The sequence below is a fragment of the Branchiostoma floridae genome, chromosome 4 (assembly GCF_000003815.2).
Source record: "Branchiostoma floridae strain S238N-H82 chromosome 4, Bfl_VNyyK, whole genome shotgun sequence".
Classification (NCBI taxonomy): Eukaryota; Metazoa; Chordata; class Leptocardii; order Amphioxiformes; family Branchiostomatidae; genus Branchiostoma; species Branchiostoma floridae.
Genome location: NC_049982.1, coordinates 21,066,767 through 21,094,668, shown reverse-complemented (window position 1 = coordinate 21,094,668; position 27,902 = coordinate 21,066,767). Strand labels below are relative to the sequence as shown.

General features: G+C 40.4%; 3 protein-coding genes across 6 annotated transcripts in view; 1 reads left to right on the top strand and 2 right to left on the bottom strand.

The window, feature by feature from the left end:
* Positions 1–9,164, top strand: part of LOC118412901 (disintegrin and metalloproteinase domain-containing protein 12-like) — a 48,328-nt gene extending 39,164 nt beyond the window's left edge. The window contains exons 17-25 of one of the 4 annotated variants that reach the window (XM_035815960.1): positions 82–190; positions 1,025–1,220; positions 1,619–1,696; positions 2,242–2,316; positions 2,771–2,836; positions 3,522–3,633; positions 4,722–4,803; positions 5,538–5,676; positions 5,816–6,018. In XM_035815960.1, the coding sequence (XP_035671853.1) occupies positions 82–190; positions 1,025–1,220; positions 1,619–1,696; positions 2,242–2,316; positions 2,771–2,836; positions 3,522–3,633; positions 4,722–4,803; positions 5,538–5,676; positions 5,816–5,851 (893 nt within the window). In that variant the 3' untranslated portion in view covers positions 5,852–6,018. Of the gene's footprint in view, positions 1–81; positions 191–1,024; positions 1,221–1,618; positions 1,697–2,241; positions 2,317–2,770; positions 2,837–3,521; positions 3,634–4,721; positions 4,871–5,537; positions 5,677–5,815 lie in introns of those variants that run through there. The other 3 variants (XM_035815958.1, XM_035815961.1, XM_035815959.1) reach the window with 3 other exon arrangements.
* LOC118412902 (disintegrin and metalloproteinase domain-containing protein 12-like) lies at positions 8,458–19,308 on the bottom strand. The gene is made up of 21 exons (XM_035815962.1): positions 19,113–19,308; positions 18,304–18,401; positions 17,624–17,694; positions 17,392–17,487; positions 16,860–16,975; positions 16,563–16,621; positions 16,063–16,128; positions 15,738–15,806; positions 15,282–15,448; positions 14,869–14,956; positions 14,584–14,735; positions 13,769–13,946; positions 13,297–13,386; positions 12,944–13,024; positions 12,781–12,831; positions 12,474–12,537; positions 12,193–12,301; positions 11,488–11,686; positions 10,847–11,114; positions 10,211–10,517; positions 8,458–9,697 (listed from the first exon to the last, which is right to left on the bottom strand). The coding sequence occupies exons 1-21, from the start codon at positions 19,192–19,194 to the stop codon at positions 9,508–9,510; spliced, it is 2,601 nt and encodes an 866-aa protein (XP_035671855.1). The 5' UTR covers positions 19,195–19,308; the 3' UTR covers positions 8,458–9,507.
* A 1,348-nt stretch (positions 19,309–20,656) lies between these two features.
* On the bottom strand, positions 20,657–25,656 carry LOC118414998. The gene is made up of 4 exons (XM_035819365.1): positions 25,243–25,656; positions 22,683–23,029; positions 21,991–22,143; positions 20,657–21,717 (listed from the first exon to the last, which is right to left on the bottom strand). The coding sequence occupies exons 1-4, from the start codon at positions 25,294–25,296 to the stop codon at positions 21,630–21,632; spliced, it is 642 nt and encodes a 213-aa protein (XP_035675258.1). The 5' UTR covers positions 25,297–25,656; the 3' UTR covers positions 20,657–21,629.
* Between the last annotated feature and the right edge of the window lie 2,246 nt (positions 25,657–27,902).

The window sequence follows — 27,902 nt, the reverse complement described above, 5'->3', positions numbered from 1 at the left end:
GAGTAACCACCATTTAGAATTTTTCCAGCAGGGAAATGTTTGGCAACTGTATTGTAAGAATTTATTGTCCTGTCATCACAGCTGGAGAGGTAGCAGAGGATGTGTGCTACAGTCTCATCAACACCAAAGGAGACGTGTACGGCAACTGTGGGAAGGATGAGAACGACCAGTATATTCCATGTTCTGAAATGTGAGTTTTCTACTGCACAGATTATGGCACTTTTCATGGTGCTGAAACACCATAAGCAGTAACTGAGCACTTTGATGGTATTGAAATTCCATCAGCACCTCCATGACACTCTAGTGGAATGAATGGTAATACCACAGCTGTATGGTGGTGCTTTTCATGCTACTGAAACACCATCAGCTGTATCTTGGCACTTTTCATGGTACTGAAGCACCATCAGCACCTCCATGACACTTTTCTTGGTATTGAAACACCAGCTGTATGGTGGCACTTTTCATAGTACTGAAATGCCATCATCGTATAATGGCACTTTTCATGGTACTGAAACACCATCAGCTGTATCGTGACACTTTTCATTGTACTGAAATGCCATCAGCTGTACATTGTCACTTTTCATGGTACTGAAACACCATCTGCACTACTGTTTTATTCTTAAATCCACTGAAACACTATCAGCTGCACAATGCTCTGCATGGTACTGATATATCATCAGAAGTACTCAATACCATGAACTTTTCATGGTACTGAAACACTATCAGCTTTACCATTGGGCTAGCTATCCATGGTGCTGAGATACCATTAGCCACAACACTGCTCTTTTCTGGGCACTGAATCACTATCAACTATGATAATTCCTTTGCACCGTGGCATCTTTTATGGAAGTGAAACACCATCATCAAAAATATTGCCTTCTTTATGATACTGTAACACAGGTGGTAGTACATTTTTAGCTTCTTCTGATTTCCAAGAACAGATAACAAGCACATGCATCCTGTAAATTAGATTTGTGCTCTCTATGTGCCTCTTCCCTTCAAACTAACCCTTTCTGTTTTACAGTGACATCAAGTGTGGAAAGCTGCAGTGCCAGGGTGGGACAGTGTACCCCATCATTGGTTCTAATGCTGCCACCATCGAGAGTAAGATCCCATGGGAGGGGGAGATGATCACGTGCAGAGGTGCGTACATCGATCTCGGAGATGACATGCCCGATCCCGGACTGGTCCTGACTGGGACAAAATGTGGGGAAGGCAAGGTGGGTAGGCTGTCTTCTTTGTTCAATTTCTTCATAATCCATTGATATCAGATAATGTCATGTAAATATTAAAAGCTGTTGCATGATTTATTTATTATAAGTATCTTCACTTGTCTTGGTATTTTGTCATTGGGTACAACCAGCTAAGTGTCATTGGGTTAAAGAAGTTATGATGCCATGTGTGTCAAACTTTTATGTGATGCATTAACTGACTTGAGTGATTGTTGGTGTACAGAAAAATGACCATTCTGTTGTTTGGTACTGTACATGTGGCACAATTTTCATCACAGTTTCTGAGTGATGTGGGTTTTTGGTGCAGACTGTCCATTTTGGGTATGACAATGTTTTGGTAACATGTTCTCTCAAAGAAGTGAAGCTTTCTCTCTGCATCTCTACAGATCTGTTACAACCGGCAATGCCAGGAAATGAGGATTGTGGACATCGGCATTAAACCCTGCAACTGTAGTGGCCATGGGGTAAGTCATACTGGAGCTGTATTAAACCCTGCAACTGTAGTGGCCATGGGGTAAGTCACACTGGAGCTGTATTAAACCCTGCAACTGTAGTGGCCATGGGGTAAGTCAGACTGCAGCTGTATTAAAGCCTGCAACTGTAGTGGCCATGGGTAAGTCACACTGGAGCTGTATTATTGGATGTATTTAAAAATCTAACATTTTATCTGTTTCCATGCATATCTATGTTATCTGCATCTGACCTTTTTCATCAATGCAACCTTAACAAATCTTCTTCACAACCCCTCTTTTAATCATATTACATTCCATTCATTCCACGTGTACAATGTAGGTAGCACTACACAGTAGGGTGTAACATTTTATATAACAGGTGAAATGTGACTTCTTGAGTATGAAACATCATGGTTCAGGATGTAACATTAAAACATTACCCTGTATATTGTGTAACATCATGCAAAATGGTGTAGCGACATACTAGGTGTGACATGCCATTCTGGTATGTAACATCACCTCACTGGTTTCACACTTGTATCCCATGTTACCCCCAGGTGTGTAACGAGTACAATATGTGCCACTGTGACCAGGGGTACATTCCCCCCACCTGTAACATCACTCTGGAGGATGTAATGTTACACTTTCATTCTCAAACATTTGCCATCAAATTCACTTACCCAAATTGAAGGTAAAATATTCAGTGCAAATCAAGAAAAATGACAAATCGATAATTAGTACAAAATACTTCTGATTTTGCCAAAGCTTTTTGTAGGTTATTAATTAATTGTAAATTAGAGCAGTACAACTTTGTAATGATCGAAGATCCAAGGTGGTAACCAGTTCAGAATAGGGATCCTAAAAATTGATACCAATTGAATATACAAATCAGGCTATTAGTAAGTAAAGTTTTATTGGAATTGAGGACGTGGAAACCTTGCTTTAGATGATACCAGTGATATCATTTTCAACTATTGCCACTTACAAATCACAGCTTTCCACATTATGTAATAATGACTTGACCATGTGTAACTGAGTGCAGTGTGTTTAGAATTTTAGATAATTGAATGTGAACCATTTCCTCAGGTCTGTGAGGTGAACCCAGAGTGTCAGTGGTGTCTGGACCAATATGTGCCGTCCTCCTGCCCTGTTGTAAATATGGCTTCTTAGAAAAGTCAAACCAAAGAAATGATTCCCAATCATGCCTTAAAAGTAGCTGAGCTTATAATTGAATAGATCACTGTTGCAAGAAACGATGTGAGGTTGAATTCCAAAAATTCTTTTAAGAAAATCTATCTTGTATTTTGTATGTATTGTAGACATCTTTTCTAAATGTAGACATTGATAATTTTTTGTTGATACATGCCTAAATATCTAAAGTAATAGCTAAAACTGAAGGAAAATGAACACAAAATTCTAACATTTGTTAACATAAACATGGAAGTGATCTAGAAACATAAAATACATGGTGGTATTTTCCTCATGAAGTGATTACCAATTATTTAGCATACATGTAGATGAAGGAGAACGACAATAACAATAAGAATACCTTATCTGCAAGACAACGACAAAAGTAAAACAATGATAATGAAATTTGACAAAAGGGAATGTTATAGATTGAAGGAAAGAAACCAGAGACACGGGTCCGGTTATAGAAGACTGTTTGGTATCCATCAAGTTTTCATTTCATCTTAACACAGGTTCTTCACATCCATCACTAATCATAACCTCCAAACTGCCCCTGACATTTATCCGTATGTCAAACCTCCTCTGGCTCCACTGCAGTGGCTGAACCAATGGAAGCATCTCTAAGTTGATTCTCCTGATTGATTGGCAGGTATGCAACAGTAACCACCACTGTCACTGCGACCCTGGCTGGGCCCCGCCCTACTGTAACATCACCGGCCATGGCGGCAGTGTGGACAGCGGCCCAGTACAGCCTACTCACAGTACGTACCTTGCCTTGTTATTCAAGGGTCTGGAAGTGGTATAATAGAACAGAAAAATTACAACATTGCTTTTCAGGGAAGCTTTTTCAAATCTTTCTTAAAGCTATATTATTAATATTTATGGTATAATTATATATATATTGATAGATTTTTTAAATAACTGACCTTTGAAAAGGAAAAAAGAATGTTTTCAGTAAGATGAAAGGAATCGAAGATAACTAGAGTGGGATAGGAATGTAGGGTGAACTATGCTGCTACTGTAATGGTGTGCATGTATGATTAGTTAGTATGTACAAATCTTTTTTGCTGTACAGCTATAGTATATAAAATGTCCATGTGTGCACATGTGTTGTGACTTGTATTGCCTACATGTTCTGTAAATTTGCTACGAAATTGTTGAATGTCTGTAAAAAGCATTTGACCTTTGACCTTCCCTTGTAATAGCTGCGAATAGAATAGTTAAATAATAGTCTAAGAAGACACTGTGATGAATTATGTTCAGGCTACCTCAGCACCTTAAGAGATCAGTTTTGGATTTAGAATATTTATTTTTTCAGGACTGGTAAGAATCATGATACTTTAGGATAGACTTACATGTACCTTGACTGTATTGTATTGAATATGTTCTGCACATGGTGCACTGAAAGTTGGTAAGACTGTTTCTGTGCAAAGATGACCCCTTCTATCCTCCTGGCTTTGGTAACTACTTGCTCTGTTTGAATCAATAATAATGAAATGGCTGTTTGACTTGCTGTGAACTTATTATTAATTTTTGCTCGCAAACACTCAAATGGCATTAAGGCTGTATGCATGTCTTTCTGCGATGTCAAAAATTATAGCCCATTTTAACATGTTGAAATTTCAGGCTAGGTTTTTATAAAGATATACAAATGAAGACAAAAAAAAGAGAAGTGTTACTGCTGTTGATTACAGATATTTTGTGTTTTGTCCTACAGTAATTTTACACTGTTACACCATGCCAGGCATCGCTTCCCCAGTCCCCACTGTTTGTCCTTCTTCTAACCTCCGGCCACTCATGCATGCTGATCACACGATTGCTGTTGCTCACTGTTTCCCCCGAATCCCAGTCCCGCTCGTCGTCACATCGGAAGCGGGACAAACCTTACCAGCTTCCTCGCCTCGCCTGACCTATCTGCACACGATGGCTGGGTCCGTACATCTGACGTATTCCCATTGGGTGTCAGAGAGTGTCAGTAGTTGTTACCTGCCATGTTAGGTATTACTGTGTTTATTGACAGTAGTTCAGAAGTTGTCTTCTAGAACAGCCACCAGACTTCCTTCTTCATCAGAGGTGGTTCCACGCAGTGTGACTAACATGTTGTGTTCTCCAATTTGCCATGCTGACTTAAACGCACTTTACACCTGCATTTGTTTACTAACCCGGCAGATTCTACATGTATATTAGGGTGCTTCAAGTCGAGCCACATGTGCTCACTAATACAGTCATCACCTGAACACTAGATCATGCTTCCCTTGACTATGCTGGTCAGGAGAACATGGTTTCTGTAGTGTTGCTGTGTTCTTTGTTACTGTGTTTTTCTTCCTGTGTTCATTGTTCTTGCTGAATGACTACATCTTGCCCCATGTAAGTCACTGATCTTTGTCAACCTCTGTTATGGCAAGTTATATTCTTATCCTATAGAGATTCTGTGAAAAAAGACAGGAAAACAGTTGGATGAATAGATCCTGATGTATATCAAGCTGCAATTCTCGTTCTTTAGCAGATCTTTGCAAAGATACTATTCTACAGTAGTTTAACAAATCTTTCTCCTTGATACTCCAGATTTGTTGCAGCTCAGTAACTTAAATTAAAAGTTTTCAGTGTTGTTTTATCAAGGATACTTGTTGGAATTAAAGGATCCATTTCTTGGCCCGTGTTGTAGGAGACAAGACTCTGACGATTGTGCTGCTGGTCCTGTTCCTCTTCATCTTCCCTGCCACTGGCATCAGCATCTTCCTCTGCTGGTTCTTCAGAGACAAGATCAGGGCCAAGATTCAAAACTACAAGGGCAAGAAGTACAAGTATGGACTGCCATTTCTTATCATGTGGTTTCCAGATAAAACTCCAAAAAATAATGGCTCATTTTTTGTGATAATTGCATTTTCAGGGAATAATTATTTTGTAGCCTTTTACATGTAGCCTTTTGTTTTTCATCACCAGGGAACCGGGGACAAGAGAAGGCCCATCTCGTCCTAGTGTCAAATTTAACAACAAAAGGGCAAACATCACTGGGCCCACATACACCATACCCACTGCACCACCCAACAGGCCCCCTCCCCCAAGGTCTTCTGTGCCAAAACAGACCAAAGGTCAGGTCACAAAAGGTCAGGTTTTACAGGCCCCCAAGTCTGACACATCTTGGTTGAGACCGTCACTCCATCCTGTGAAACCGCCTGGCAAAAACACAGGGCCACCAGCCAGTTGCCCTCCACCACCTAAAGGTCCAGTGTCACGCCCCCCACCTCCAGGCCAGGGGTCACGACCCCCACCGCCATCTTCCAAACCTCCGGGTCAAGTGTCAAGACCTCCACCACCATCATCCAAGCCCCCAGTTCAAGGGTCACGACCTCCTCAGCCAGCTCCACCACCTCCAGGTCAAGGGTCACGACCTCCACAACCGGCTCCACCCCTACCAGCAGCGTCCTTGCCTCTAGCACCCAAACTCCCCTCCACTGTGATACCACCCAGCTCCAGGCCGCCCCCACCCAGGCAGGCTCCTCCCCCTAAACCAGCAGCAGACAAACCACAGGTACCAAATAAGCCAGGTGTGCCGTCCAGACCTGTCTACCTGAAGGCTACACCTGACGTAGCTGTCTCCCACCCAAAAAAGCTGGCCAACAGGTGGCCCCCGCCTTCTCAAGACGAATCAATGGCGTAACATTGTGTACTTTACCAAGACAAGTTTTCTGTGTGTCTACCTTGTTAGTAACCCCCAAAATTTACAGGTTAAGGAATGTGTGTGTCCTCCTACTTATTTTGTAATATTATATCAATATGAAATGTACAGTCTTTGTCTTTTAACATGGAGATAATGTTTTCATGTGGTGCAATCTGTGGTCCATAGAAAATCTGGCTCTTGAGGATAAGATCAGTAAATGTACAGTCATGTACATGAATGTCTGTCCATGTAAATGCAGTTTTATCATTACATGTATAAAACTGATAATTCTGCTACTTTAACTTCTTTAGCAAATGAAGATCGTAGTGAAGAAACCTCACAACCTATACATCAATAGAAATCACAAGGCTGTATATTTCAAATCATAAAAAATAGAATGAAAAACATATACCTTATCTTTTATTACTGATAATCTGGCAGCATTTACATGTATTGTCCTTTTGTCTGTATTTTGATTGACAGCTTTTATACTTGCCAGATTATATTAATGAAATGTGTATAAAAAGTTTGTGTTTTTTTAAAATGTTAATCTGATATGTTCTGACCACACTGCCCAGTATGTCTGACAAAACTTACATTTTTCAGGCCACACAAACTGTGAACTTTATCTCATAGATGACATTTGAGAATGCCAGCTTGCTGCAAACAAGTTGTGGCAAACAAGAAAGAAAGAAGTCAGGTTGAGTCCAAGACAATATATAGAATTCTTACATGGCAAAACAAACTGATTTACTTTCAAGTTGTTTTTTAAGCCTGTCACAAATTCAGGAACTTTAGTGAGGACTTTGCTCTTGACCACTCCCCAACCAAGGTCAGCACTGGGTCCGGAGTAGCCTGGAATCTATCCTATTCTAGCTACAGTCCACTCGCAGTTCCATGATCACATTCAGGAAAAAAGATTTAGTGTTGACTGGTGAAGTTGGCAACCAACCACCTCTCTGGTGACCTTATCCCAACCCTGGTCTATTGACGGTACCCAGATGTCATATATGAAATAAAGTCAAATGTGTGAGCTAATTCTGGCTGCATTTGTCTGGCTGATTCAGCTTCCAGCTGCTACAAAGGCGAAGTTGTTACTTGACTTTGAATGTGCACATTTCAAGGGGTAGTAACGTTTTAACATGTTAAGATGAAGAAAACCTCAATTGACTATATTGTAATGTGTAATTACATAAATATGTGATTTCTGTTGTTTTCTGTACATTTTGGTTTTTACAATAATTTCTTATTAGATGTACCTTGTATTTCATTTGGAAAGGGAGTTAAACATGGACATCTAACATTTTTTAAATTGATTTATTTACACAGCTTTTCAGAATACCTAGGATCTTGGTGCATTCAGTTTGTTTTGCTGCTTTAGACAGGTCCAAGTAGGTTAGTGAAAAATTCAGTACATGTGCTTATGATAAGCATTGCTTTTGCATGATGTTGGTGTAAATGTATATTTCTTGAAAATTTGAAAGTTATGTTTTGTTGCATGCAATTTTTTGGTAATCTATTTTTGTGGAAAGTTAATCAGGAATTGCTCTTTAGCATAAAAACTTCTCAATGTTTCTAATTTCAGCTGCAATGTAATCTTGGAATACTATGCTTTGGTTTGGTTTGGTTTGAAACAAGGCAACGTGTAAAGATTTTATGAAGACTAACTTGTACAAAACACTGTCTATATAGCAATATGTCTGATGCAATTTGATAACGACAATCAGTATGTGGAAAATGTGTAAATTTTTCTCAATTTTGTACAGTAAGAACAGGAAGGCTTCATTGTTTCTTAGTACAAGAAACAGGTAAGAAATATTCAAGTGAATGTACAAAGATAGCAGCTGGAATTTGCATGGTAGTAATTGTGATTCGTATCAGTGTTTGAGGATCATGTACTGTATTAATGTGCAGAAGGCAGGAAGCAGGCAAGAAAAAATTTTAATTGAATTATACCTCAATCCTGGCCATGGGTCTTGAATATGAATTCATATAAATTCTGCTTATATAAATGAGACTTGTTTGTATCTCTTTTGTCAAAGGAATTATCTGATTGTATTTGCTCTGGACCACTTCCTTTTGATTTACAAATGCATAGTACATTATTTTGCAGTTAGCTCCAAATGATTACATGCTGGCCACACAAACCTGACTATAGTGATGATATGAAAGGATCGACACCTCGGTTAAAGCCTTATTCGTCCCCAAAAAATTTTTTTGCCAGTTTTGACATCAGATTTATAGGGATGTCAGCAGTTGTTGACTATGTTACCAAAATGATTTGCTAACTGCTAATGAAATAGCTGCAAAATGATTTATGAAGATGTCAAAATGTTGCTGAGTCTTTATAAAATGACTGTTGTGAAATGTATTGCAAAACCTGTAATTGCATCAAATTTTGTATCTGCTGAAGATGTCTTCTATAAAGTGGAGTTCGTGTGGCCTCGTACTTGTACTGTACATGTCTGTGTTAGGCAAAAGCAGCTGTGAGAGTATTATAATGAAACCTGCTGCTGAGACAGTTGGATCCTGACATGGTCCTAGTGCCTTCTACATGACATTTTTTACCACTTCAGATACAAGGCACCTCAACAAGAGATTAAGAAAAACTGTAATAAAGGATGTAGTATCTTACATCTGCTGTTGGTTTGCCTCATCTTTGCATACATTATACCGTCAAGTAAAGTACCACAATGTAATGATTGTCATAGAGATTAGAAACACATTTACTTTGTGTCTTTTCAACAGTACTTACAACATTTTATATTCCATAAGAGACACAATGTGTATTCACAATGTCAGACATGTTGGTAGTGTCCCACCAGTGTCCCTTGCACTCCCATGATCAGTTTCACCATGTTGGTAACTCATCTAAAGGGAAATTTCTCCTCAGGGTATGTTAATGTTTGTTACATCAAAACTTTGAGGATACCCACAGCTCTCGTTCTCCAGACTACAACATGGTACCACCGACCTAGGCCTCAGCCGTGCTGGTCTCGTCTAGGTCAATGGTGACCATGTTGTAGTTTGGATTGGATATCCCTGTAAACTGTACATCCCCGTCCTGTATCTCAGCATAGACATGGCCCTCTGGGTCAGTCACCTGGGTGGGGGCATTGTCCTCCTGGTCGTTAACCTGAGCTGGCACTCCTCCATTGGTGTTGCTGGGGACCGAGAATAGGAAATCCTGGGTGTTAGTTTGAATTACGAATTTGCATGAGATTTTCTTGAGACTTTTGCAAAAAGTCACCTCCAATCTGAGACTAAGTCATCAAAATGTTGCCTGATTAGAAAGTCTCTACATGAGTATGAGTACCTTTACATGGGAGTAAAGGTACTCATATATTTGAACAAACACCATCTATGTATATCTGAAAAACATGGAAGCTAATAATAGGTGACATTTTTGCTCATTTCATTTTGACATAAAATTCGTAACAGTAACACCACATGTACTGCTTATGTACTACATGTATACCACATGTGACTATAAATAATAAATTTTATTTTGTACATTTGACAAACATGTTAACGACTTGTGACTATATTCTTTAAAGCCCGTGACTTAAGAGACTAGGGTCACCAGTTGACTGTGGCCATGTGTGACTAAAGTGTGAAAATACAAGTTTAGACATTGATAGGAAGAGTTGAAATCCAGTACAACAGGTGCAGCTCACCCTGGTGAGTTTCCCCCAGGCTCCTTCTGCCATCTCCAGACTACAGGAAGTCTGAGTCTGGGAGAGTTCAGACTGCCCAGCGTCTCACCCATCATGGGCTTCTGCGAGGATTTCCTTCGCTTGGACTTCTCAGGATCAGACTGTGACTTCTTTGCGTTGAAGTCAGCCAAATACTTGGACATCCTGGAGGACTTGACTCTCTTCTTGACGGCATCCTTGTTTTCATGACAGAAAAAGTAGACCAGTCCAGCAAGTGGCAAGATGGCCAGGAGAAGGACAAGGAAGAACACAAGAACTCCACTTGTACCTGGGATAGAAGAAGATAAAACAATTTAATCATAGTCCTCTTCTTTTATGTCAACTTTAAAACAACCTCAATTTCAGACTGATTAAACCCTAATGCACTGTTCTGCACCAAAATTTCATCTCACGGTTGTCTTATTCATTCCATTTTGCATCAACAAAATATGATGATGATGATTGGCAATGGTGGCAGCAGTGGGATTTCAATTCAACATTGTAAACCCTAAGAATTAGGAAACTTACTGTTCTTGATACTTCCAAGATACCAGTGATACCAAAAGCATGTGTGATCCAGTTTTCATTACTCTATTTCGCAGCTGATCATGATCCCACCTTCTTTGATGCTAATCCACCAGTGCCCACTCCCCTGGGGTGTAGTCTGCACCAGGGCGGAGCTCCAAGGCTGTGTTGCCATGGAAACATTCTGTGTTGTCATGGTTATCCCAGTCTGGTCTGTTCCTGAAGCACTGGGAACACTAGAAGCTGTTTGCTGTGCTGTTGTTTGTGTTGCCATGGGAGGTGATGTCCACCATGATGCTGTTGTCGTGGTGATGTTAGGGAAGAGAGAAGTGATGAGCTCACACCTGTTGTTGTAGCACACCTGGATGGGGTATGGGCAAAGTGTAGTTTCAACCTGAGAACAACTTGATTAACTTTCACTCGGAAAGGTGTTATGCTAAGGTCAAATAATTTTCCTGACCTAAAAAATGACTTTTTTACCACAGGAAAAAAAACTTGAAGGCATTCTATTTTAACTTTTGAGTACCTGCAGTCCTCAAAAGTGTCTCAATAGCATAGGGGGTAGCTTTAGACTTTTTTATCTTCACGCTTTAGCCCCATGTGCCTACCTGCCTACCTCTTGCCAAAATGACAAGTTAAAATAAGCATGTGTGCCAAAGCCAAGTTGGTCACAGCAGAAGTTAATACAACTTTACGTATACAGAGCTAGCTCCACCCAGCTGACTGTTCCCCACCTTATCCTGTCCACACCTGGTCCCAGCCATGACCAGGCCTGGGTCAGGGATGTCATTGCCCAGGTCTACGTACACCCCGCGGCACGTGATGACTTGCCCGTTAGGCAGGGTGACTGTAGTGCTGATGATCTGGGAGCCCGACCCGATGATGGGTGCTTCACCTCCTCCCTGGCACTGAAGTTTCCCACAAAGGGCATCCCTGAGAAAATGTATTATATTGTAAATCAAGCATTACATGTAAGAGCAGGCTGGCCACAGTTGTCTTACCCGTGTGCCTGACCTTAAACAATAGGGGCTTTGGAGCTATCTTTAAAGTTTAAGCAATATCTAAAAGTTCTCTATAATGGACAGAACTAAAGTAAAGAGGTACAGTGGTTCTAAACATTTGGTTTGAACTTTTATAAAAAAAATAGCAATGTGGTAAAGGAAAGAGTACTTAACAGACATTATCTAGCATTCATTAATAAGTTATTGTGACGGTCTTGCTTTCCTCCTCCCTCGCTCGCCACCCACCCACACAAGGTGTCCCAGATTCTTAATTTTTCCATGGGCTTGAGCAACCACATTAGGCTATTGTCACCCACGAACAGAAACTGAGGCCTGATCTGACATGACCTCTAATGCTCAGTCTGCCGATGCTGAGTACCAATTGCTCAGATGGAGTACCAAACAAACTAGTATTATCACAAATCAGTGTTTACTGACTCCTCGGCACAAGCCAGGTAGTTCCCGTCCTGGTCCATCCCACAGTGTCCATACTGGTCCGCCCGCAGGTTCACAGACTGGAAACACATGTCATGGGCCTTGTCTGCACCTGCAGTCAATGTGTGTTTCAGTAAGTCTGATATGCCTACATCATTGCCATCTATGTGATCAAATATATTGTCAAAATTAAATAAAGTTTACTGTTTAAACTGTTCATATTGCAACTTTGACATCATCTACATATAGAAAGCCATAAAACACAAGTAACGAATACTTCCTACCATCTCCCCAAAGGGTCCTACACTGGTCAGTATGGGTGAAACAGCCTCCATTGAAGCAATAAGCCTGTGGAAACGGTGATTTTGAGTTGTTTGGGCAGAAAAATCAGTTTTCTTCTTGTGTAGTTCTACAAATCTCATATTACAATCTTTTCTCACAATGACGCATAATAACCTTGTGAGCATAAATGCCATATATTAATAATTTGTCGGTTAAAGTTATAATTTATGTACACATATGATATACATGTATATTCTTTCACATAATCAAATGCCTTTTAAAATGAAAAATGTATGATTTTGGTCTCACCTCTGTGCCCTGACAGGGTATCCCATTCTGGATGAACTGGTTATCAGGACACTGCAGACAAGGAAAGAAAGAAAACGTATCATACGTCAGCAAAATGTGTACATAACAGACATACATGTACCATGCATGGCGATGATTACATGTATAACAGATAAAGAGTTACCTGTGGAGACTGTCCAGTGCAGTACTCAGCAAGGTCACAGTCAGTGGTCTGCTGTCTGCAGAGTTCTCCTGAAGGCTTCAACTGGAAAACATTTTTTCTCTCTTTAGTGGAACTTGTATTACATGTCCTATGTTGCCTTGGAAATCAGTTTGTCAACATTACACGCCACACTGGGCTGCTAGTAACAACTCCGCTATAATTCAATAGATACTGGGAATTGTAATGGGCCGAGGATCATTCCTTGTGGTACATGGTATGCTGCTACAAGTGGCCTACCCCTCCGCTACCTCATTTCCTTTTAATTTTTGTCACAGAAAGCACCTGATCACAGAACAGATCTGCTGTTCCCTTACCTGGCAGTCCTGACAGCATTCCCCCATATCACACACAGCACCTGGCAGCAGGGTGCAGCTGGTGGAGTTGCAGCAGGTGCTGTTACACTCCTGTGGGATTCAGGGCAACACCTGAGTCATTCCTCAACTCATACCAGTATGGCAATTGATATCACAGAAGCAAAATCTATCATTGCTGTGATAATGCATAGATGATGAATAACTTTAATGTTTTCTATGCCAAAATATGAATAATTTAGGCAGAAAAGTTTGTGAATGTGACAAAGTGCCCACCCTGATGCATACAGTCATTGAATGATCTTCTATATCTTCCATATATCTTTATTAAGCTGACAAAAATGAAGCATAGAGTGAAGATTGAAATAAGAACTAACATTCAAAGGGAAATGTAGATGTTATTGAGTGTTGCACTAAATGGCCGACTCCCAATAAAGGAACTTTGAGGGTACATGTAGTCTGCATGATTTCCTACCTCCACTGTTCCACAGTCGCACTCTTCTCCCTGCTCCACATACCCATTCCCACAGACTGGGCCTCCATACAGTCTGTCTGGGTCGGGCACGTTGTACAGGCAGGGACCTACACCTCTCTCCAGGGCCTGTCTCAGTCCCTCCGCACTACAGGCTGAGAACCGCTGGGCCGGGAGGGACCTGTAGAGTAGAATATACAGGTTATCATACAGGCAGCCTGTCTGCAGGCAAGTTGTACAGGCTGGGACCTACACCTCTCTCCAGGGCCTGTCTCAGTCCCTCCGCACTACAGGCTGAGAACTGCTGGGCCGGGAGGGACCTGTAGAGTAGAATATACAGGTTATCATACAGGCAGCCTGTCTGCAGGCAAGTTGTACAGGCTGGGACCTACACCTCTCTCCAGGGCCTGTCTCAGTCCCTCCGCACTACAGGCTGAGAACTGCTGGGCCGGGAGGGACCTGTAGAGTAGAATATACAGGTTATCATACAGGCAGCCTGTCTGTAGGCACGTTAACGTTGTACAAGCAGGGACCCACACCTCTCTCCTGTCTCAGTCCCTCCGCACTACAGGCTGAGAACCGCTGGGCCGGGAGGGACCTGTAGTATAGAGTATACAGGTTTATCATACACGCAGCCTGTTTGGGTCAGGGTACATGTATAATATACATATAGAGAAACACACACCTTATCCGGGGCCTGTCTCAGAGCGTACTACAGACCTACTGCGCTAGATAGTGTTACACAGTTACTGTTACTGTATAAATACAACACAGTCTTCAGTAACATTATCTAGATAAGGTATGATCTAATTGCATACCCCTGTGCTGATCTCATGATGCAGCCCCCTTCGCTATCTGCAACAGGACAGCGACAGTTCCCGCCGGTATCGTGGTTCAGACCCAGGTTGTGCCCTATCTCATGAGCCACTGTGGACGCCACGTACAGAGCTGGGCCTGCCGCAAACATGTCCTTCAAAAGAGAATGTTCAAAAACAGCAGCTGCTGCATGACTGCAGCAATACAACAGCAATAAAATGTCAAAGTAACATTTTTGACTGACAACTATGAAAATGTTTTTTTTTAACATGATGTAATCAACCTACCTCGCTTACTCCCCCTGATTGTGCTGAAGAACAAATAGAGGCGAATGGGGCCATGCCGATCTCGCCACCACCGAAAAACGTTTGTCCGCTAAAGAGGAAGATTAGTCATTTCATTACTGATCAGGTCTTGTATCCTTGTCTCAAGAAACATGTATGTAGGAACCAATAACTTATAAAATGTTTCATACAAACACACTATTATGATATGAAATACACATCTACGTGTTCTACACTTCCAACCTTCCTACATACAAATTACAAAGCACTCTTGGCAGGAACATCAAAACAAATACAAACAGCAATAGTCTAGAGAAACAAAATAAACTAAAGATCGGATGGCTGAAATTCCATAATTCATGGGCATCCATAGTCAAGTGGCAGTCTTTATCTGTAGTGGGTGACTTGATCTATACCTGACTAACTGTGCGTTGTCGTTACTCTGTTGTCTGACCAGTGAGGTACGTCTCCACTCCAGGAACCTGTCCAGAGTGCCCTGGATGTTCCTGTCCACTGTGATGGGGTTGGTCGTCCACACCTCCACACCTACCAGTGCCACACGGATGTTCAGGGGCTTGTAAAACTTCAATAGGAAGAACAACAGAAAATAGAGCATTTAACACGACAGGTCTTAAAGAAGAATGTATTCCTGTTTCTATACTTATTTGGTCATGCTCAATCGCAAATGACAAATGTAATCTCTTACAACAGGACTGATTATAGGAGCCACCTTGGGCCGAAGGCTCGAATACTCACCAACTGATCCATGGAATTTGATTCATATGGCAAATCAGCAAGATTGTTTACCACTTTTGGATATGCAAGCATGCTAAAATCTTGCAAACATTTGTATATACACCAGGTGACCTCACCGTATCCACATAGTTAGCCACCTCTACCATCCTGTCTTCTGTTGCTGCTTGGCTGCCCACCTTCTGCACCTGTTCATGGGAACCAAAGAAATCATAAAATTTGTACACAGATAAAAGAAAAAAAAAGAAACTTGCTTATACGAACCCAACACTATATGAACATGTTGTGATGTAGCTCTACTTGGTATAGTCTTAATGATTAAGGTTCTTATGATGACCATCTGATATGGTATCACACCTTCAATGGCAGTCGGGCTTATGTACATTGAACTTGAAACTTGAGCTTATATAGTTACATACACATGTATCTTTCAATATATCTCACCTCCCTATTGTCAGCGACTAGTATTAGTTCCACATATTTTGTCTCACTGTAGACATCACGTTTCACCTGCACATGACAACAAAAGTTAAGTACAGTACAGTATTTAATAAAAGTCTTACCATAGTTTGGTTCAATTAGATTTTACCGGTAGTGATTTTAATGAGAATCATACTTGATTTGGAAGTGATTTACTGTAGCAGAATTTGTGTTGTTTATTACTACATTGAAATACATATCATTGAACAATTAAGTTTTCCAGAGTATAAAAAATGTCTTGAAGTTCTATATCACACCAACATGAGGGTATGAGTGATTGTACTAATGTACATATAGTAGTTTTCCCATCTATATATAGCTCACATTAGTGCTGTATCGTAGTGATTATTTTTCTGTTTTGTGCAACTGTAACATCAGGAATTGTTTCTTTATAATTGTTTTGTAGTAATGTTGGCACTAATATTTACAATTACAGAATGGTGACAGCCACAATGTGTACCTACCCTCTGTATGGGGAAGCTTCTCTCGTTCAAAGTTGACAAGAGTTCAGCATCATTGAACCCTTCAAAACATTGTCATAATCCTCAGTTAAGGCAATTGAACAATATAACATTAGCAATCAAAAACTATGATCATTAAATGTATTTATCTAATCTCTATCAAGATGGTAATATAAAATAAATGAAATAAGATAAAACATTAAAAAAACATAATAAAATAAATCATCCACCCCTATGATGAACGCAGCAATAAAGGCTTAAAAAATTTGGTATGACCCCCAGAGCCTGTACAGTACTGACCACAGTGTCCTCCCTGCCTCCACTCTGGCTGGATGTCCTGCTGTCTGAACACAACGTGGTCTGAGTCAGAGGTGGGCTGGATGAAAAACACATCTTCATCCACATGGATGGACCCTCTGTAACAAGACATCACACACATATATCAGTTTTATTCAATTTACATGTTCATTGAATGTCTTTGGTAAAAACTGTTAATGAACTGTTAACAGGTGGTTGGCCAGACAGGTTTGACCGTAAAAAGCATTATAACTTAAAGGTACAAAATACTACAAATAAAGGAATAGCATTTTTTTGTCTTAGCATTTACTCAACCATTCTATCTAAATGTATCCCAGAATTAAAGCCTAACCTTTTTTTCCTTTTTTCTATTTTTGTCTTTACTCATTTTTTTCCCTCTGCATTGTCAGTGAGCTGTTTCCCAGGTATTTTAGCTAACTGATGTTTCTCACATAGAATAGTTGATATTGAGATCTGAGAGACAACTGTGACATGTAGAAAGTGAATGCCAGCAGCACAACATCAGCACACCTACCTGACCCCCCTACATGTGCTGATGACTGCCACAGAACCAGGTGAGCCTCTAACTCCACCTTGGTAGTGACAGAGATGTCTTCTTCCAATGAGATTTCTGTTCATACAGGAAAGCAATTTTTCAATACAATTTTACAAATTGAATAACTGTAATCACTGTAAAATAATTGTTTTAGATCACAGCAAAACATCAAATTCATGGTACATATATAATGTTATATATTAAGTCTCACCTGTTTAAGATCAGGTCAAGGGTGAAGTTCCTCCCAAAAGCTGCCAGAGAAACGGTGAGATCCTCATTTGCCTACGAGGAATAGTTAAAATTTAAGTAGATCCTTTTAGCATCAACAATTGTCCACAATACTACATATCCCTTATTGCATTCGGGGCCCTCTAGCAACACTTTCAACATTGAAACATTAAAAGCTGTAAGTTATGACTCGCAGAGCATGGAAACACTACAGTTACTGTGCAGGAGAGCTTTTCACAATCCAATTGTAAAACCATCTAAATTCAATAAATTAGTCTATGAAAAATAAATTGACTTAATGATCTTTAAAAGTCAACAGGTTCATTTACACAATTGATGAATTGATACTGAAGCCCTGTAGACACAGTTCTGTTGTTGGAACTATGCATGGTTGCCTTTCAGACTATGTGTCACACCTGCTTAGTGTTCTTGGGTGTGTCGGTGTTAAATACTCAACAAACCCGGGGCACAGTGAGGTATTGTTTAGACTTAAACTAGAATTGTGACTCATACATTATCGCTTAGTCTCATCTGAGAATCAAGTTCAATGGCGTGTTGCCATTGCGTGGTGAAACTTTCTACTCAATATTAAATCTTGACATAGAAAAATAAACGTTGTAATTGCCAATTTGTAATTAAAGCTCAAAATCAGCCAACCCTTACCTCCACTCTGTTGAGCTGTTGTTGTTCTATTCTGTACGGCTCAGCGATCTCATAGTATTTCAGCGAATGGCGGATGTCAGTTGTTTCCTGGTGCTGGTCTGGTGATGACGGTTACAAATCATGTTATAAGAACAAATCCCAAAATCAAGTCTTGTTTCTTTGACAGAACAAACATTCTACTAGTATACCGACAGGTAATGATTAACATGTAGGATCAGAGTCACCTCGTGTTTAATTTATCCCAATACCTTATATTGTACGGTTCTGAAAGCTACAAACTAAGATACTTTCTTGAAATTTACTTTCAAATTCAGTTTTCCCTGTCCTATTTTTCTTTAAAAATGAGAATCAAGAAACTTTAATGGTGTTGCCCATGGACTAATCTGGAGTGAATCCAGGCCTCAGTCTGTTGAACACCATTCTATCTGTCAAGTTTGCACCAAATTTGCCAAATCATAAATACTCAGATCAAAACCAAAAACTAAGATGCCAAACCAAAAAATACTGAACCTAAAAACGAAGAAGCATGATCTTCACACATGATTGTGTTTCGTCCTTCCAAGAAACAGCATGAAAATGATCTAGCTGTTACAAATCAGTCAACTATCACTGTTATAGCTCACTGTAAGTACAACATAAATGGTCTTGTCAAGTCCAAAGCAACATTCCAAACTGACAGTATTGCGAAGCCTTAACGTTTGTGCCAGTCAAAACAAGTCCTTATTGGGAGGGGCAATCTCCAGAACCGTAATGATTATACACTAATCAGTGCAAGCCACACTCATAATTCCAGCCTAACAGTACCTCACCTGCGGCCCAGGTGTGTTGAACAGGTGACACTGATACAACTAGGAACACCAGCAGGTGTGGCACCTGTAAAGGTGGCCTCATCTTGGACAGATCCTGGTCCGAAGGGCGGCCATGTATAAGTTCCAGCCGGTCTCTGGGCTAAGGTAAGGAAATGTCAACATGGAGAGTAAACAGACCACATCCAGGGTGTAGCGGGTTACAGAGCAGTGACCACCAATCATGTCTTCCCTATCCTTATAATGCATTTAATGGCAAATAGAAGCTGTCAAAAGTCACCTACCTGACGTTTCGTTCTCGAAAAACTAACATTGAGAGGGTAGCCCGGCTTCTAAAGTGTCCATTCTCAACTTTTCGGAACTTTCTGACCGGTGATTTGCATCCAAACGCAACTCGGTGACCTTTGACCCCATCTGGCACTACAATGACAGCTACATAACAAACTTCTTTCTAGTGTTCCAGGCACCCAAAACAGGCTTAAAAGTCTGTTTTTTTCGACATAATAAAAAACCTACAACCCTTACCTGTAGAATACAGCTCCAAGATGCCAACATTTCCAAAGAAAAACACATCTTCTGATACTTTTAAAAATCAATCCTGTGGGGACTCACCGGGGACCTTCTGCGCAGCCGTCAATTAGGGGTCATTGCCCTACAACAGAGGGTTTGTTTAAATAATCTGTCAGGGAGTCATTTGTATGGACGGCCTCAGAACGTGAGGAAGTGTTGGGAGGAAGTCTGGAGGGAACTGATAGCAGACAAACAGTTGTAGGAAATGGTGTACAATACCTTGGAAAATGGGAAATCACGTTGTAGCTTTTAATATCTTGAGCAATTTCACGTATTAGGCAAAGTCTTTTTTGGTCAGTTTTAAATATAATGGAAGGAAATACAGTACGCGCTATCACAACTACATGTAGCTTTTCATCTTCCACATTGCTTCTGCAATCAGCGTCAAAATGTCGGAGTGAGTGATGACGTTCAAATATCAGAACGAAAAGTTGGCACGGCCGAGGTTAGTGGCCCTTCACCCTAGCTAAGGCCGTGCCATGTTCACAAGGTTTAATACCTGAAGCAGATTTTGAGATGAGGAGGGGAGTTACTGCTAGGCGGGCAGAAGACGGAACAAAAACGTTATGCGGTGGACTTGACTTCAAGTGCGGTAAAGAGGTCACCGCAAACGTAACGCCACCGCGAAATAAATTATAGCATGCTATTAGTATGATGATATTACACTTGTGGTATAGCATTTCCATATCTGCCATGCAAAAGACTTCCTATTTGAGCAATTCAAACCCCATGGTGCATGATGTTCATCTCTATCTATGATGTAACGAGTAGCTAATTTTGCATTTTGCCAAAAGTATAGTTAGTTACCATATGCATACTCTTATCCTACCTGTATACTTAATTGGAGTTTGAAATATTACTAATTACGAAAACGATGCCATAACTTATTATTATTTGAATTATTTCATATTGTTTACCTCGACCTATAGCTATTAATCATAATCATGACAAAAGACCAACCAAATACAAGATTCTCCTCAAGTATAAAGTTTTGTTTATTCAAATTGCTTCTTAAGATCATGTCATAATACCCTGTAAAAGTGGAGTAACAGTTATTTACATTTCAATTATTTTTATAATCACTATAATCATATCTATTTGTAGATGAATCATTAATAAATACATTACGACAATACAGGTTAATAAGAAAGCTAACCAAATTGTCACTCTCGTACCAGGCTGGTCTGTACATCTTTGGTTTGCTTACATAATCAATGAATATATTGCAGCAATCTAGAAAAACATGAGCGGTCTGAGTTATAGTGTACGATAGCGTGTCTTGATTTCTCAGTGGCTACCAACCTGTGACTTTAGGGTCACCTTTAGGGGTTCAATATTAGATAAAGCCTTTAGGGGTTCAAGATTAGATAAGACAGCCTACAGAATTTTGGACAAATATTGAACTTTGGACAAACATTTCACAGCTTTGCAAACCTTCACAGCTAATACCTACAAAGTTGATACTTTGTGAAAAGCTTCCATGCTACTCTACGGATCATAACCCCAGAAGTTCAGGAATATCTGGACATTGTATCTTAAAATCTGGACATTGTTTCTTGAAATTTGGAGATACTTTTAAATCTGGAGGTTATTTCAAAAAGTTTCCAGATTACTTCAAACGATCTCCAGATTTCAACTAATCTGGATATTTTTCTAGGTTTGCAAATTAATCTCCAGATTGTTTCAAACAATCTCCAGATTTTTCTATCTAATGTCAAAATTAATATTGAAATTTCATTTTAGACTGCTATCACTCAATATGAATATTAATCAGAATGGTAATCAGAATGGTTTTATGGTTATGTCAGTTTTAATTTAGGGCAGTTGAGAGGGGATTGTAATTTGCATAGGGAAAAGGAAGCTAACCAATCCTAAATGATACATGTAAGATCTTATGGAGATTCTGATGTATATGTCCAAAACGACAGTCGGCTTGTGCTTTTGTGTTCACTACACTGGGTTAGATGTGTCCGCGTCGTCTGTTCTGGCGGGCTCCCTGCTGTACGAACATCGGCGGATCTTGTCTGTAGGCGTTTTACTGCATGAGAAGTACACACTAGTTAGCATATCATTGCATATATTTATCCAGAGATGCTGAAATACAAAAACTAAACGTTACATGTGTGTCGGTCGCCAGGGAAGTTTAAACTGAACTACATGTACAGGGCACTCAATAAAAGTGTGTCTTGCAATATGGTCTGGGCACACCAAGAGTGTCGTTACATTTATCGCACATATAACGTTATCTATGTTTGTTGAAATTCCCCCGGAATACATGTACGTATGAGCAATGAGCAGCGTGCCTACCCACCTGCGGTTGCGACACCCCACGCAGTAGACCATAACTGCAGCGATGATACAGAAGGCGATGAGCACGACACACACCACGATAGCGAGTACGTGCTGCCACTTCAGCGTGCTCATTAACTCTTCGGTGGGATCATCCATTCTGGTCCATGCAGCCCTAGGAGATAAAAAATTTAATTTTGATTGTTCTATTTGAACCTGTTTATGAAGTGAATGTTATTAATGTAAACGTCTTTTTACTAGTCTCGATACGTATACACTGTATAAAGTTTTCGGGCCGCCCAAGAAAAAAAAGAGAACACTTCTCTGAGACCACTATAGGCAACGTGCTCTATCTGTCTATGTTGCAAATTGTAGTTGGGGGCCGACGAACTCTTGTTAGAGACTTAACGTGCTCCGTTAAGCTAATAGTAGTTTTGAAATGTCAGATTAGTTAGTCAAGAATTGTTGATAATCTGGCATTCATCACACTCGTTTACTTCGTGGCATGATTGGAAGTCTATGTGTCTGTCTTTTCTAATTTGAGAAATGTGCTGTCAATCTTATAATTTATTTGTAGATTGCTTCCTATTTAATAGTATAGTATAGTAATTACTACATAGGTATGAATGTACAAATATAATCTACCTTTCCGAAGAAAAGTGGGGTTTATCGTTGACATATTTCAAAGATAGAATCACGCTCTCGAAAACTTACATGCTACGACAAAGCTTCCACATGTGTGCGTCGTCCCGACCCTGTCCGCACTGCTGTGTACATTCTGCAACATCAAACTCCACTTTACCGGACTGGACCTCTCTGTCGGTCGTACAGGCGGTGCATTTTACCGTACAGTTTTGTGCCAGGACACAAACTGCCACTTGTAGGAGGAGAAGTGCGGAGATAGTCGCATGGAGGATGGTTGTCGACACCATCGTGTGCTTAAGAAGTGAAGCCTTTCTTGACCGTTGCTTGGGGAAAAGTCGGGTACTTGGACTGTGACCGTCTGGCGATGTCGGAAGGAAGCCTGTCGGACACTGGTGTTGCTGTACTGGAGTAATTACCTGCACAGGCGTAAAGAAAGGCACAGATTTAAATCGTCCTTCACCTTTGAAGGTTTTTATAATGTACTAGTATTTTATTTTATATTGTACCTTTAGTCGCCAAATGACGCATAGTTATGGCCACGACGTTAGGGTTTACGGAAAAGCCTGGGCCCAGGAGCTGGGCTGGCTAGCCTGAAAGACTACCTTTTCTGGGCCCCAAGGCTATGCATGGGGTTTGGCCTGCAGCTGAAGTTTTTTAAATAAAAAACTGGGTCAATGACAATCCGAGCTGTGGGTGGGATGGGCTGGGGAAAGGTAACAGTTGATAATATTGCTGGGCTTGCAATGAATAAGTTATTAACTCAACCAAGACTGGAAGAAAACAATCATAAACTAAATTCCAAGTTTACAACAGAAAATGCTGGAAATGTTAAGACTGAAGGGGAGGGGTACTAGGGGAAATAAAGAATACTAGGATGGGTTAGGGTTAGATAGCGCACAACATCAAATTCAAAACAGATGTCATGCATGTATGAGTGTGTGTGTCACTGTGTGTGTTTGTACATGAAATTTCTTTGTAGAAAAACTGGGTCAGTGGTAATCCAAGACAACAGTTGGTCCTCTAGGATAGGGGCTGTTTGCTAAAACATCAAATTTGAAACAGATGTCTCAAACATCAAGTGTCAGTGAGCATGGATGTAGGAATGGATGTATGTTATGTGTTTATATGTGTCAATTGTATGTGAGGGGGGGGTATACTATGACGTGTAACGTTAGTGTTGTTTGTGCTATTCGTTTCTCTCATGCGGGACAATTACTGATAGCCACTATAAGTATTGTAGGAATGACTGCCAGTATAGTCAAAGGAAAAGTAAATGGACCAAAAACCCTTGGAGTAGTTGATGTTGATTGTTGACAGTAGTTGATGTTGATTGTTCATTGCTGTAAACCATTGAAGACCAATCCCCCATAGATATGACGAAACTATTGCCTTCTGTCCAATGCACCCTGCATGCACTGGAATTGTCGGTTACCCAGTTTTAGGTTTTAAAAAATCTACTATGGGTCAAACCCCATCAATAGCCTTGGGGCCCAAAAAGGGTCGCCTGGCTAGCCTGCAGGCTAGCCTGCTGGGCCCAGGCTTTTCCGTAAACCCCACGACGTTACACTTAAAAGTGTAACGTCGTGGCAATAACTATGCGTCATTTGGCGACAAAAGGTACAATTGTAGAACTGTAAAGTTGCAATAACCCGTAGTGTTGTTTTCTGCCATATGCCACAGACTTTTGTTCAACCATGACGTCAGATAAGATAGTTGAATCCAATGCCAATTCCCTCAGGCCATGTCTTCTCAGCTTAGGCTAGTGATTTTGCCTGGAACAAATTCAGTCTCATGACTAGTCAATGGGGCATGTGTGTGGTATAACGTGCACACCTTTCTACACGAAATGTTCAGATGATTGAAATACCATACGTGTGAGTTGCAATCTTCGTCCTCGAGGTCTGTGTTTCCTAAGCTTGATGATTGAAAACTCACATTATGACGTACATGGACCCGTCGGACTTGGGTGTCAACAAACCAGTAGAGTGTAAAATTGCCATAATTATTTAGTTTCGTCAACAAGAAATAAGGCGACCAAAATTGCGACGCAAAGGTCAGATCGCCTGTTTTTGATTTTCAAATGCAACGCGACTGCGGTCGTGTTTTTTTTATAAACGACTTTATTTGGACTGTTATTTGGAAAGTTTCTTATTGTTGTATTTCCAGCAATCCGCTATTAAAATTGCAGCCGCGTAACCAAGGTCAACATACAAATGTACCCCTCTAACTCACATACTAATTCACCATATCTGATCTGCATGTTTTCTATTATGATCCCATATTCGATATGATTTTCCATGATAGACCCAGAATAATGTGATTGGATTGTCAAGTTGGATCTTGATATAACACAGAACAAGGAGTATGGGGACAGCGTTGCGGTGAAATGCCACAAAGTCCGTCGCTTTGAATTCGACTGTTGGTGATCACTGCCTCCTTGGAAATGTCGTGTTGTCGGCTCTTGAACAGTGATTTGTGGTGGACAAGAATGATCAATTCCCAACTCTATACAAATAACTTCATGTTTCTACGTAAATAATTGTTTTATCTCAAAATCGCTCGCCAAGATATGCGACATTACTGTTAAGGTGTCCGAAAACATCCGTTCAGGAAGAAATATTTCACCCACCTTGTCCCCAGGTTCAATTTCCTTCGGTATAGGTTCCCCAGAACGTCCAATCATAGCTAAAACCAACGTTTTATACAATAATGCCTTGTGGCAGAGGTGAAATCCGATGGACACAACACAGAAAACAACTGTTGGATCACACAAAGTTTCACAGTGGTCCGCGCTACCCTCGTCTGGCTACCCAGCTTTCGTGCCGAATCAAACTTATAAGCCAAAGCTGGGCGTGTTGGGGAGTGTACGTAAATGAATCCTGTTCAGACGTAAGACACCGATCGCTGCTCTAATCCAGATTTTCATTCGCTTCTCAGCCCTTGCTGTAGATCTACACCGGAACAGTGGCTCCTTTGTGACCTAACACGTTGAACAAACTACATCAATGGGGGGCGGATAGCTCACGTATTTGTGGCGGCTCAAGGACGGAGGAACGCCCAAAGGCAAGACAGTTCGCGAACTCCTGTCTACGTAAGGGTGACTCACAAACGATTAAGGGCAAAGGAACATTTTGCGTTGACGTTAGTTCAAGAACATGAGATGGAAACGAGATAAAGAGGAAGTAAGCTATGTTAACTAATCCCAAATCTACCCCTTATTTCATTGTCACACCTTCATACTTTGTACATGAGTTGCCTTCCGGTACACAAAAGATACTGTGTAGATCCTAACAGAGTAGGAATGGAGTAAATGTACCTATCGCATGCGCAATGTTAGCAGTACAGTTCTACGACCACATACATTTGCCAATAAAACATGATCGGCGATCTTTTCCTCCAATGCATTAGAGCAACTAAGTACGTTATTACACTGTTCTGGCCGTGCTTACTTGTTAGGCCACATTGACTCGATTTGATGGATGACATTCCCTGACACACCAAAACTGATCATGATGCGAACAAGTAAAGCGAAAGAATGTTCCCGACGTTTAAAAATTAGTAACATTCAAAGGATAACATTGGCATGAACAAGGCCCAGTTTGCCGTCAGGAGATTTGATTTTGGCCAGCCATACCAGAGGACATCAGAAACTGGGAAAGCATACTGTACGAGGGGGGTTCAATAAGTTCTTTGCCTCACCAAGAAATAACAAGCACAACTCAGATTTTCAGGCACAACTTCATAGTATGAAGTCTTTTATCAATATCCTCCAAATTTCAAATCATTGGAGTCATTACTTTCCAGGCATTCGTTTTTCCTAAATTAGAAGGTAAGTGGCGAGAAAAAAGTTGTGTGAATTGTGATCAGACATGTGTGGGTCTAGTTTCCCATGCCATAAATTAACAAAAGACGTTGTCAAAATGTTTGATAATGATTCTCTTCCTATTTCAAGCAAAAAGAATTGGGTTTCTAACTTCCAGCAGCGCAAATTGACCCACACACTCAGGTCAGGTCAATTGTCCACGTTTTTTTCCTTCTCCCTCACCTAACGTTACTGGGTGTCGCCTGCAAAGTAATGATCACACTAATTTGAATTTTGGTACATATTTATATAAGACTTTATACTTGACATCTATGCTTCGAAATCTGAGCTGTGCTTATTTGATTCTCGGTAAAGTGCGGGGACATATGGATAAGCCCCACGTACATGTACAAAGTCTTAATAAAGTGAGTACCAAAATTCAAATTATTGTGATCATCATGTTGCAGGCGACACCCAGTAACGTTAGGTAAGGGATAACGAAAAAAAAAGGTGGACAATTGATCTGCAACCTGAGGTGTGAGGTCAAATTGTCTGATCACACTTCACCCTCCTTTTTCTCCCCACTTACCTTCTAATTTAGAAAAAACGAATGCCTGGAAAGTAATGACTCCAATGATTTGTAATTTGGAGGATATTGATAAAAGACTTCATACTATGAAGTTGTGCCTGAAAATCTGAGTTGTGCTTGTTATTTCTTGGTGAGGCAAAGAACTTATTGAACCTCCCTCGTAACAGTAGGTTTAGAACCGGTGACTCTGTGAGGTTGCGTCGACGTACATGTAGTATATTATAAGAGGAAGAGGCGAGGGTGATAATGTCTTCATAAAAGGAAAAAAAAAGAATGAAAGAAGAAAACGGCAGGAAGAAAATCACAAGCGACCTGCCCAACCCAACCAAACCCATGCCCAACCAGCCCCTGCCCAACATACTTACCAGTCGATATGCATATGCCACCTAGCCAGACGGGTGCAACCCTGGTTAACTAACTAGGATGACACTCACTACACAGATGCCACATCGGCATTGGGAAAATCTTTGCCTGTAATGATGTAGTTCCAGAAGCCCCCCCTTTTTTAAACCGGCGAAGTACGGATGTCATCCATAAAAGATCATGAAATCAAGTCAGCGTGACCTTTAACTGAAAAAGCCATAGCATTGGACACGAACAAAACAGTAAAAATCTCCATTTCGCTTTTTATAGAAATTATATCCTACTTTGCTTTACATATTTCAGATTTTCATTGTTGCATTGATTGAATCTTTCATTCCTTCAACAAACAAAAAAGAATGGTGGAATTATTTCTCATTGATTGTAGTATCATTATTTCCATAATTCACACTAACAACATCCGAAAGTTACCAATCTCATCTAAAATTTGACACAAAAGAAGTGATTAATAGGCAAATGAAATCATGATTCATAATCTAATGTGATGACTCCATTTAAAGTTTTCGACTATACCATC

What these genes read in the sequence shown, in the direction of transcription:
- LOC118412902 (XM_035815962.1), bottom strand. Translation starts at nt 19,194, where the DNA reads ATGAGGCCACCTTTACAGGTGCCACACCTGCTGGTGTTCCTAGTTGTA. An exon ending in CTTGACCTGATCTTAAACAG is followed by an intron (nt 17,488 to 17,623) that starts GTGAGACTTAAT and finishes CTGTATGAACAG; the next exon opens with AAATCTCATTGGAAGAAGAC. An exon ending in ATCATGAGATCAGCACAGGG is followed by an intron (nt 13,947 to 14,583) that starts GTATGCAATTAG and finishes TCTACTCTACAG; the next exon opens with GTCCCTCCCGGCCCAGCGGT.
- LOC118414998 (XM_035819365.1), bottom strand. Translation starts at nt 25,296, where the DNA reads ATGATTGGACGTTCTGGGGAACCTATACCGAAGGAAATTGAACCTGGG. An exon ending in TGGAAGCTTTGTCGTAGCAT is followed by an intron (nt 22,144 to 22,682) that starts GTAAGTTTTCGA and finishes TTTATCTCCTAG; the next exon opens with GGCTGCATGGACCAGAATGG. An exon ending in GTGGGGTGTCGCAACCGCAG is followed by an intron (nt 21,718 to 21,990) that starts GTGGGTAGGCAC and finishes CTTCTCATGCAG; the next exon opens with TAAAACGCCTACAGACAAGA.